This window comes from Orbicella franksi, chromosome 11 (assembly GCF_964199315.1).
Source record: "Orbicella franksi chromosome 11, jaOrbFran1.1, whole genome shotgun sequence".
Taxonomy (NCBI): domain Eukaryota; kingdom Metazoa; phylum Cnidaria; class Anthozoa; order Scleractinia; family Merulinidae; genus Orbicella; species Orbicella franksi.
The window spans coordinates 1,741,458-1,753,512 of record NC_138155.1 but is presented as its reverse complement, the minus strand read 5'-3'; the positions used below and the strand labels follow the sequence as shown (position 1 = coordinate 1,753,512).

General features: G+C 39.9%; 3 protein-coding genes across 5 annotated transcripts in view; all 3 read right to left on the bottom strand.

Moving 5' to 3' along the window:
- LOC145502758 (uncharacterized) overlaps positions 1–12,055 on the bottom strand; it is a 274,518-nt gene that overhangs the window by 48,475 nt on the left and 213,988 nt on the right. The window lies entirely within an intron of this gene.
- The window catches only part of LOC145502762 (uncharacterized), a 263,593-nt gene that overhangs the window by 69,736 nt on the left and 181,802 nt on the right, over positions 1–12,055 (bottom strand). The gene's annotated exons all lie outside the window — the stretch shown is intronic.
- On the bottom strand, positions 8,597–11,418 carry LOC145502771 (uncharacterized). The gene is made up of 4 exons (XM_081482146.1): positions 10,985–11,418; positions 9,948–10,125; positions 9,597–9,764; positions 8,597–8,943 (listed from the first exon to the last, which is right to left on the bottom strand). The coding sequence occupies exons 1-4, from the start codon at positions 11,012–11,014 to the stop codon at positions 8,882–8,884; spliced, it is 438 nt and encodes a 145-aa protein (XP_081338272.1). The 5' UTR covers positions 11,015–11,418; the 3' UTR covers positions 8,597–8,881.

Below are 12,055 nucleotides of genomic sequence, written 5' to 3'. Positions count from 1 at the left end.
GCTCACAGAGATCGGCACGTGCGCGCTTTCTATCGTTAACGCGCCTGTCGGCTCTTTCCGATAATTTTTGTCGCCATACGCCTCGAAATCGTACAAGATCTCGTGCGGGTAAGTTTTCGTTTGCTTCCTCGGGAGTTCCCCTTTAAGAAACCCAACTTCGCAAGACCAGGCCTCGATAACTTTGTAACCGATCTTACGCAGATGTGCGGTACGGTTCACGGTGGCTTGGTACAGTTGTTCGGCTGTTTTGCCTTTTGTTATAACCTCCTGCCGGTTTGGATAACATTTTGGGCATCCGTGGAAGGGACATCCGTGGTATTGAAACGCCGTCCTCGTTTTGTGGTGGTACCCGTCGACGGGAGAAGACTTCATTTTCCCGCCTTCCCGAGGAAGCAATCTCTCGCCCCCATGCCTGCACATTGCGTGGTGGATGTGAATTCCCCGTCGCTTTGCTTCCCGCTCCAGCCACAGCATCGCTTGTTTCGATGCTGTGCCCTTCGGGGGGTACATCATTCTCTCGAAAGCTGTCTCCGGGGCTTCCACTTTTCTCCCAGGGCAATGGATCACCGCTTCTCCCGCGCTGCAGGTCTCATGATGGCGCTTGATATTGCAAGCTTGTGTGAATCTCTGCCCGCAACGGGTGCATGCATAGGTTTTTGCCAGCTTCGCGATGTCTTTTATCAAGAAAGCGTGGCCTTCGTAGACACCTATCGTCAAAACGTTTTTGATTTTGGGGTTCGGGTTTGTTCTTAGGTGCCAAACCACTTCTCCGTCTCGAAGACGCTCCGGCTCGTAGACACGTATTCCGAGCCAAGATGAGACGGGCGAGCCCTCATTCAGATGCGCTTCAACCTTGTCAAGCTCGTCTAGAGACGTTTTTCTGAAGTTCGGTGGAATGGCCTTGAGCTTATAGAAACTCTGCGCCAGTCTTCGTGCTTCTTTCGTGCTTCGGTGGGGAAGAGCCCCTCGGTGCACAGCGAGGCACCTAAATAGGTATAGGTTGTCTTCGAAAGTGTCCAAAGTAATCATCGCCCGGCCATGGGCAAGGTTGCGCAGCCAGTCAGGCAATGGCCCTGTTCCCACCAACGGCTGCCTGTCGAGCACAACCTTCACGTCAACGTTAAAAAAACCTTCAAAAGCCCACTTCGTGTTTGGCCTTTCAACCCTTTCGTTGTCGAGACGCTCTTCTTCCCGGGTGTTGAGCCATTTTTCCGCGTCTTCTAGTTTGTTATACCACTGTGAGCCCTCGGGGTTTGAATAGTATACGATTACCGTTTCGTCCTCAATGTTCCGCAACTGGTACCCGAAAACGTGCCGAAGATAAAATGACGTGCTTACTCTTTCGCGTATCTTCGCCATGAACTCTGGCGTCAGGTTTCTCCCCAGACGCCTGATGAAGCGCCATCTTATGAAACGCCTGCCTGTTGTCTCTTCTTCCCCCTCTTTCTCTGTGTCATCGAACAGATCCAGAATCTCTCTCTGGTAATCTGCTGCTGTTCGAACTCTCCGCGCAGGGAAGGGGTCGTACTCCCTCAGAAGCGCTTGCGCTCCTCTTTTCCTTCTTTGGCGTGGAGGGGCTCTTGGCTCGTAAGGTTTCGGAACAAGCGGCTTTTGCAGACGCGCCTGCGTTTCTTCAGAAATCGGTTCATCCAGCACGTTCTGCACAACCTTTCTTGCTTCTGGCGCGCTTTCTGCAAGAAGCTCGTCGAAATAACGCAATACCGCCGGGTCTATTTTTGCGAGTTCTTCTTCCAGTCTTTCTTGAATGCTGAAAGACATGGCTCCTTGCGGTATAATCGAGGTTACGTTTCTCTAACTGGCGGGTTTCTTTCTTGCAGCTCGAGCAAAACGCGCTCAAACAGTTTTTTCGCTTTTTCTTTTTTGCGGTAAGGCCGCATTTTTAGCGCGCCCCCGCCGCAGCGCTTGCAGAGACGGTAGTCGCACAGAAGCCCGACTCCGCATACTCTGCAGGGCTCTGGCTTTTTCATTCCTTTTTTCAGCTGGTAGTTGTGCTGCCCGCAATACGCCCCGTAACAGCGCTTTCCGCAGCTTTCTTTCCGGCCCCGCTTCAGCCATCCGCACTTGTTTGGAGCTCGTTCCATCCCTGCTCTGGCGGTATAACTCCGGCTCGCTTGTTTCTAATATTTCGCACTCCTTTGTTGTGAGTAGTATATAGGGAAGTCGACAAATAATGTTTCGCAGAGGGAGCCTTATTTCGCCTTATCGCAGCCCCCACCATCAACCGGCCCGAGCTTGTGAGGGCCGGACTTGATGGTGGGGGCTGCGATAAGGCGAAATAAGACTCCCTCTGCGAAACGTTATTTGTCGACTTCCCTATATACTACTATATTACATATCTGAGGGCTTCAAGACGGAATTTCCCGTTGCGATTTAAGGTAGATAGATATTTAATTTAACTACGAGCAGCTGTAGTTTGTTAGGCCTCTAGCTTACACAGTTGATGAATTTACTTATAGAAACTCTAATATCTAACGACATAAATAATTTCTTATATTAAACTTAATTTATAAGATACTAAGACATTTTGTTCAATGCAACAATTAATTATCATACTTATATTGGTTTAATCCGTGTCCTAAAATTATTCCCATAATTAAACAATAACTTGCACGTACTTACAATTAGTTCTACGTTCCTTAAAATTTCTCGCTCGTTTGGTTTTGCTAATCAGTCTTCTGAACGCAAATTGCACCTTGAATGGACTGGAAAACTGAAAGTAAAATTTTACTAGTAAACGTTGTATAATATACCTACTTCCATACTTGACGGATCTTGAATGACGCATCACGAGATGACCGGATGACTAAAATTGCCATGATCAACATGAAAAAAATGTCAGCTTCAGTGAAAAAGGTCGTAAATCATACTTTAGGAATAGCCCACTACATTGAGAGCATTTGAAATGCATTAAAATTGCCCAAAGAGGATACATTTCAAATGCTCTCAATCTTTTAAAAAAGATTGGAAAATAACAGGAAGGGACATCAATTTTCCTTGTCACAGGATCCTCAAAAGAAACACTTTGAAACACTTCTTATTTACGTGTACACCAAAGTCTTGTTAAATTCGGCACTCCAAAGTCTTCACTGGGACTGACAGGCTTGTTTTTTAAAGCTAAACTGAGCTTGTAAAAGGATTTTGATCTTATCCTATTTCTAATAATAAATGATTCTGTAATCACGAATTAAGCACGAAACGGGAAAAATATAAGGGTCAACTCAGCATCTGGAATTTCCTTTTATTGTAAATTTAGGATCCTGTGACAAGGACAATTGATGTCCCTTTCTGTTATTTTCCAATCTTTAAATTTACAATCAGGAGCGCAAAGGAGAGTTTGACTTAAGTTTAAATTACTCCGTTTGACGATGTGTGGAGCTCTCCTTGAGAGAATGTTTCTCATTTCTGGCGCTCAGGTTCATTTCTGACGTAAACAGTGACGCGTTGTTTCACAGAGCTTTCCATCGGTTTACACCCTTGTAGCTAACAGAGATCAAACAAATCTCATTTTCCCAGCAAAGAGCAATACAAAGTTCAAAATATAAATGTTGATGAGACGAAATGAGTGAATGATCACCAAAGGAAAAATTTGTTAATTGGGAAAACATTTTTTCTAATTGGTACGACAACATGCATGCAGGGCAGAACTCAGTATAGAGGATGAACATTTGCCCGCCTAAACACTGCTTTTTTCTACTAGCGATGGTAAAGATTGCGCACCTAATCATCTACACGAATGTCTATACATAAAGGGTTCTTTACACTTATTAGAACCAAACGCAGCTAAATGCCAGTCTTAATCCTGATACTATTATAAAGACCGCGTAATAGATCAAAAACTATCTTCTTAGCAACTAGAGAAAGGTCTACAACGTGGGTTAATTCGGCCATAATTAACCAATATGTCGATCGTTAACATTGAGTTTAAAGACCTTTTTAGTTCCCTAACATCAACGTCAATAAATGTGCGCCATATCTCCCACACGATTATCGATCACCAAAGCACGCATTCGACTTGTTATACCTAGAATTAATAACTGGTGGAACCTTGAGTAATAGATAAAAATAAATTGTGATCTCCAGAACTAGAGTAAAGGTTTGCGCGGTTTAACAGACCTGCGTCGTAGATCGCTTCGCCTTTTATTGACCTGTTGTATTCTGTTAATTTAAAATTCCTTTCCATAGCTACCTGAAAGCTTCGTTTGGTGAATGCACAACAGATCGCCTACACGATTAACGATCACTGCAACGCACTTTAGAGTTGTGAAAACGGGTGTAACTTGTACACTATCGTTGGGCTAGTATCCTTTTCAAGGTTAAAGTTAAAAGGTAGTTACCACAGTTAAGTTTTGGAACGTTATGTATTAAAAATTTACTTTTTTACCTAGTTGATGTTTAGTAGGTTTTGTGCATCATTGGACATTTTGATTATACACATTCTTAGTGTCTGGTCTCGGTGTTCTTTGCTTGGCACACACGAGAGGATTACTCCGTGTGACAAGTTCCGGGGACGAGCTCCTTCTGTGTGAACTACCCATTTTCTTCGCAAAATCACCGCGGCCAAATTTTTGTCCCTGTCACTAGCCCCGTGAACGCAAACTAGTTTTAAATCATAATATTACTCTCAGGGACTAGTCCTATGAAATTTTGATTGTCCCGTCGTACGACTTAAGTCCCTACGACCAAAATAAAAGTCAAATGCCAAAGCAGTCGGTCACTGCGACTTAGGTTGCGTCTTGTAAACACGACATGGGACTTATCCCTGTGGCTGGTTGCATGGCAATAAGCGTGACTAGTCCCTCCGTGTTTGCCGAACTTTATGTTAAAAAAGTTGTAGCTAGCCATGGTTAACTTTTTAGTACTTTTTTTTTTGAAAGGTTAGCTTAAGTACATGGCCAACCTTTAATACGTTTTGGTACAGCTATCGAACATGTTTATTGTAGTTCTTCTTACCGTCTGGCCTTGCTGTTCTTTTTATAGGCTTATGTTAGGGAATAAATAGTAAACGTTGCTATTGGATGATTGTTTGTTTCGTGATGTTTTACTTCTATCTTACATCTGCATGATAGAAGACCTAATTAATCATGATCATCCCCCTCTTCTTATTCCCACTCGAACGAGTTCTCTGTCTGGGAAGCCGGTTACATCAAGCACATCACTTCCTATTTTATTGTCTGTATGTGTAAAACATCCATTCTGTGACCTACTGATTTAGTTGAAAACGGATCACATCAAGTTTGTACTTATGTAATAGTTACAAACGTTTAATTTAACCGGCAGAATTAAAAAAAACAAAATTCTGGACATTTTCTCCTTTCCTTATTGACTGGAGCCGTTATCGGGAACGGAAACTGTATTTGTTCCAAGTAGTATATAGGGAATTAACCAAATACCATTTCGCAGAGGGAGCCTTATTTCACCTTATCACAGCCCCCATCATCAAGATCGGCCCTCACAAGCTCGGGCCGGTTGAGCCTGGGGGCTGCGAAACGGTTAAATGCAGCTCCCTCTTTGAAATAGTATTTGGTTAATTCCCTATATACTACTCATAACAAAGGAGTGCGTCATATTAGAAACGCGCGAGCCCGGTGTAATACCGCGAGAGCCGGAATGACTCGAGCACCAAACAAGTGCGGGTGGCTGAAGCGGGGCCGGAAAGAAAGCTGCGGAAAGCGTTGTTACGGGGCGTATTGCGGCAAGCACAACTATCAGCTGAAAAAAGGAATGAGAATGCCAGAGCCCTGCAGAGTCTGCGGAATCGGTCTTCTGTGCGACTACCGTCTCTGCAAGCCCTGCGGCGGTAACGCGCTAAAACAACGTCTTATCAGCAAGCGTGAAAAAGCGAAAAAAGGTTTTAAACTTGTTTTGCTCGAGCTGAAAGAAAGAAACACACCAGTTAGAGAAATGAAACCTGAGGTTATATTCTAAGGAACCATGTCTTCCGACGACGGGCTTTCTAAAGCCATTCAAAGTCTCCCTCCAGAGCTTCGTGAGATGATTCTCAGGGAGTGCATCGCGATGAAAATCAAGGAAAAAAAGGAAGCGGGGTGGGACAAGGTACACAAGAATATTTTAAAACTGCCTTTCTGCGAATTCAAGCAGCAGATTGTGCCGACGGTTACTTGTTTCGATTATCCGGACTGTCATTTCGAGGAGTGTTGTTTCCCCTGTTTCGAAAAGGAGGGAACTATTCATAAAGTAACGCTAAACCCGCCGATAATACCTCTCGTAGAAGCCACCCCTGAGTACAAGAATTTTTTAAAAGTATGCTCCGGGGATGGTTACGATTGGCACGAGTGGTTTCTTTTTGGCAGGGCGCGTTAGCGAAAAAGGCGGCGACAATATAACCACCGGTCGAATTACATTTAAAAATCCACGGTTTCATTTACATATGATAAAAACATGCTTGTCAGTGTTCACTTGATCGCGTTTCTCGTGAATGAATATTTCACTCCTGAGTGGCAGAGACAAGTGCGTGATATTACACGCGAAGTTGTTGATTGCTTTCATGACGCGGTTCCGGTTGGGGCGACACAGCTTCCCGTTGCGAATTCCTGAAGGCTTCAGTTTAAGCTTGGTGCATTCCTCTTGGCTTCAGTTGAAGCGATCAGGAATTTTCAAAGCCATCAGGAATGTTTTAGTCAAAAGGAATTTTACAGGCGGATTTCTATTTTTTGTGCACAGTTTGTTAGAATACGGTATTTCTTCTCGGCCTGGCCAATAAAAATGGCACTTTTAACCTTTTTTCGAGGAAAAATTGGGCACGAAACGCGGTAGAACAAACCCTTACCAAACCAAACTCTATTTTAAATGTATTTAAATACTATTTTTAAAAACTTTTTTTAACCTATTTGATGAAATAGATTAAAAATAGGGCGAAAAGTGTATTTTTAACATAGTTTTCGACTGACTTTAATGGTGTTTAAACCTGTTTAAAACACTATTGAAACAAAGTTTGAAATGTATTTTGAAAAGCGTTTAAAAATATAGTTTAAATTCCAAAACTCGAAATCCTTTGCTAAGTTTAAAAACATGATTAAAATAGTCTATAAATACTTTAAAAATCGCTCGAGGAACAGCATTTGGAATACAAACAGGATACAAATAGTTTTCAAAACAGCTTTTAATCTGCAAGACTATTTTTAAACTAGTTTAAATGACAATTTTAAAAGTATTTTGTACAAAATAGGTTTAAAATAGGTGCAAAATTATATTTTTAACATATTTTTCGACTGATTTTAAAGGTGTTAAAACCTGTTTAAAACACTATTGAAATCTGCTGTCTCAAAATATATTTCAATAGCACTTTAAACAGTTTTAAAATTACAGTGGGCCATATAGAAAAACATACATATCAAATACATTCTAAACATACCAAAATAGCTTTTAAATAGTCTAGTAATGGCATACACTGATATATCATGAAACAGCATATAAATAGCACAAAATAGGATAAAAGCAGTATGAAAATACAGTAAAAATAGCATTAAAATAGTATTAAAATTGCATAAAACTAATCTGAAATTAGGTCAAAAGTGGTATCAAAATAGCATAATTTAAGTAGTGCTAAAAAGCCCTAAACATTACTTTGTTGTAGCTGTGAACAAAACAGAATATGACAGATGTCAGTGTAGGGCAAACTCAAGCCTGAGCGTGGTGCTTGGCCCTACTTCTTTCTTTGCTTGTATGGGTCTACTCTTATTTTTATATACAAAAAGCCGTAATAACAGTTGAGTCTGTGATAAAAGAAATTTGTTGTTATACCATGGACTATATGAACAATGCGAAACGGTCAGCTAATCAATTAAAACAATGCAGAATGACAAATTGCCTTGCTGAGGACTGTAATGGCAGTTATTGGTTCTAACATGGAAAAAATTGACAAGTTCAGTAATTATTCACAGCTTGGATGTATGCAGGAAATATTTTTGTTAAAATTTCAATGGCATTTTATTTTGTGTTTTAAAAATGTCAGATATAAAACAAATCTTAAAATAGCTGATTTCCAAAGAAAAGATTTTTTGTACACACCAGAGTGGAAAGTGTTGAGTCATAAGAAGTCACCACTCATATCGTTGCAAGTAGTATTACTAGTTTATATTAAATCAGAGCAACAGAAAAATGGTGGGAGGCTAAAAGCAGACTGTAACTCCAATATGAGCAGCCAATCAGATAAGTACTATCTGCTGGTTTATGGTTGGCAATTGTTTACAGTGCGACTACTCAAACCGGGCCACCTAGAAGATAGCTAAACAATCAAAACGTAAAGTAAGAACAATAAACTGGCTGCTTCTTGTGACAGCAAGTAACAGTTCATTTGACAGGAAAACACTATGCACACTTAGAGATTCAGACTTTGATTTCGAATTATCAAACTGATAAATCGACTGGCTGAAAAATATTAGCTTGAAAACTCATTTGACAACAGCTTAACTGAAACTGTGTCACAAATTTAGGATTGAGACTAACCAATCAACAAATGGCTAAGTTTCCTGACACGTCCGCAACGCTCTGTTAGGTTTTCAATTTTCTTAATAACTATTGCTGTATTCTTCAACATTCGTTTTTTTTTCGGAAGCTCACTATCGTGTGTTCTGAGGTAGTGTTCTGCTTGATTAACTCTTTTCCAAGTCGCATGGTTGGAGTAGTCGCACTGTACTTAACAGAAGATGGTGCTCAAAAAACCACTGTGTAGTTCCATTAAGAGGGAGGGGTAGAATTCTCAATGGCCAAATCTAAAGAGATGTACGAATGTATGAATGTATGAATGTATGAAGCTGTAGTATATTAATTACATTTTCCAGAGGGGTGGGAGTATCCCTTTAGTGGAGGAGATATAGTAACTTATGAATCTAAATATGGCCTATTGATTTACTGCATGTTCTCCAAGTTCCAAGCGGGCCTTCTTGGCTTCCACATACTTTTCTATAAGAATGAAAACAAGGAAAGAGTTTCAGGAACAGTATCAATGACAAAACATTCGTTCATGAATGTATTTTTATATCCAGCAAGTGAGGCTAATGGCCCATTCGTATAAAACACCTTCCATACGACTCCTTTTAAGGCTGATTAGAAAACAGTCCTAAGAAAATACGCACGCTGACTGGTTAAAAATCGTGTTTCCATAACTCGATAGAAACACGGAACTACATGTAGCACAAGCTGTTGACGTAATGATAGCGCAAGCAAAGAGAATTTACATTTTGCTAACCAAAGTTAACAAGTTGCTTTCCTTTTTTCATCGTGTTGTTTTCTAAAAGAAATAAAAAACATGTTCTCCGTGTTTCTATCGAGTTATAAAAACACTCGTGAAAGTTTGGGAGAACTCGCAAAAGCTGTGGAAACACTCGCCTGCGGCTCATTCTCCTACAGCATTTCTCATTCTCACAAGCTTACACTCATGTTTCTATAACTCGATAGAAACACGGTACTTGTTTTTTATTTCTTAAATTAAGGTTCCTTACATGTACATGTATGCTATGTCTGTAATGTAACCTACATATTGCAACTTGGTAACAGCTATTTCTTTATTGACATAAACTCAACATAGCATTTAAAAAACTTTTCAGTAATCTTACCTTTGTGGTAAGTCGGCCTCTTAGTTTGAAATATCAACTGATTACATTTTTGACGCATGGCTTGCATGACATCCCCACGGGTTACATTTTTCGGCTCTTTTGAGTTGCCATTATTTTCTGTTTCTTTTTTATTGACTCTTTCTTTTATTCTTGCAACCACAGCAAAATCTTAAAAAAAAAAAAGAAGTCAAGACAAATCTCTAACTAGCATAAACAACTGTTCTAGTCTATACAACAAATACTGATCAGAACATGTGCAAGTAATACTACTAACAGTAATTGCTCATCAAGAAATTTTACGAAATTTAAATCTCATTTGTTATTTACATTTATCTTAATTTACTATGTTACCTGCAATTGCATCAACAACCCTTGGGTCCAAGTCCTTTAGACGTTTTCCCGTGAGGATGTCTTTTGGATAAAAAATGTATAACATGGAACAGGCAAGTGCTGTCCGTGAAGGCACAGAATTAATCAGTGCCTTAACTTTCACTGCACAGCACCATACCCCCTGTGCAATTTCTGCAAGCTGAAAAATAAAAAAAATAAATCTAAGTCAATTTGCTTCAACCATAGTCCATACAAACATTTGCATTTAAAATCCTTTGAAGGTTAGGCCTCCTAGTGGTGAAGGCCCAGCACTCTTCAACTACATGTGTCTACATGTACTTAAGGTTAAGACCCCAGGAACATCAGACCATTCACGACAAGAACCAAATGAAAGTAATGAGATCAGTTTGACATGACTCATGCTTATGACAACCACATGAAAAATAAATGAATGTGAAGGTCTTATGGGTGAGGACCTACATGTAGCAAAGACAGAATTTAAAATACAAAACAGCTGCAACAGTTTAGATCAAATTTATACCCAGTAAAATACAACACCTTGAAAAAAAAATTGAATTTGAGCTTGCCTTTCACACATTACTCGCTCAAATTTTGCTTTGCCCAGGGCAAGAGCATGCTTGTTTTTGTTTCACTTTCTTATTACGTCAAGATTGGCAAATGACTTTTCTGCACCTCTGTCCATCAGGCAAGTGGACATGAAAAAAAAACAAAACCTTGCTACTCGTCCCAGATGATTGTATGGCACTTTTCGTGAGCCCTGCTTTTGATGATGATGTGTTGCAAATTGCAAAACAGTTGCACTCTCATAAAAAGCCGTTGAAAATTGAATCTTCGGAGTACAATACCTCTCTGGTCATAAGCTAGAGTTACAGGTGTATGTCCCTTGGTAGTCGGAATCTTATAGATAGCTTACCGGTAGATAGCTTGGGTCACTTGTTGCAGCCACATAAGATACAAACTACTGAATGAGAGTTTTCTTTGACTAAGCATAAAAAGCCTATTGTTAGTCTCTAATCTTCTAGGATACTTGATCTTACCCCTTTCTTTGATGCTTCATTTGTATCCATCTCTCCTGATGGTGTCAGGACTGGACTATGGTTCTGCGGCCCTTTAGATGAACGTGATTTCACTTAAAGACAATTGAAAACAACTTAAGGTCCACATTAACCTGTATTATGTCTATAGGACAAATATGTCCAAGTGATAATATAAGACAGATGTCAGTGCTGCCATTAAGGGCCGATTATCCTTGATGAGCCCTCATTCTTTCGGGTTTTTTACGGGTGTGGGGACCAAGGCAATGGGTGACTCAAAATGTAACATTTGACAAGCCTGGATGTACAAAATTATATTAGGGTATTAAATGTTACATTTACATGTAGCACAAAGAAAAGTTAGACAAGAACTCTGATGAACATGAGGTGTTTTATAAGCTATTTTTGGAATTTAATACAAGCACAGACAAACCTCCTGTAAGTGACCACCCAAAATGCCAAGCCTACTGTATGTGGTCGCTTATGGGAGGTCAACTGTACAATTAAATTACAAAAATTAGCATATGGTAACTGCAGAGACTTACCCCATGCACCAATGCTCATCTAACCCATGTAACAACTTTTAGTGGCCACAAAAATATTTAATTAGCTTTCCAAAGTATTTATTCAGAGTGACCACTCTGTTAAACTACTTACAGTGCAGGTCTCCCCCTAGTTATAAATCGAATCTTTGATGTGGTCTAAATGTTTGGGGAACTGAACATCAACTAATAAGGAATGGATTGTTAGCTTTACATGTGACAGCCTGGTTATATTGCTGGTAATTTACATGTTAGTAACTGTACTTGAGTGAACAATAAATCAGTTCTAATTTTCTATAATCATAACACATTTTTAAAAAGGTCATCTCTTTTTGTTTCATGACCGATGGAGTACAACCAGTATATGTCCTTTCTTCTTTAAATTTGTAAATGTCTCACTGATATGTGTAAAAAGTTGTAAAATATGAACTGAAAATTACACATCATTTCCTGTGAAGGTTAGATGTGGTGTTAAACTTAATACTCTTTAATGCTTGTGTAATTTTTTGGGGACTTTATTTCTTAATCAGTG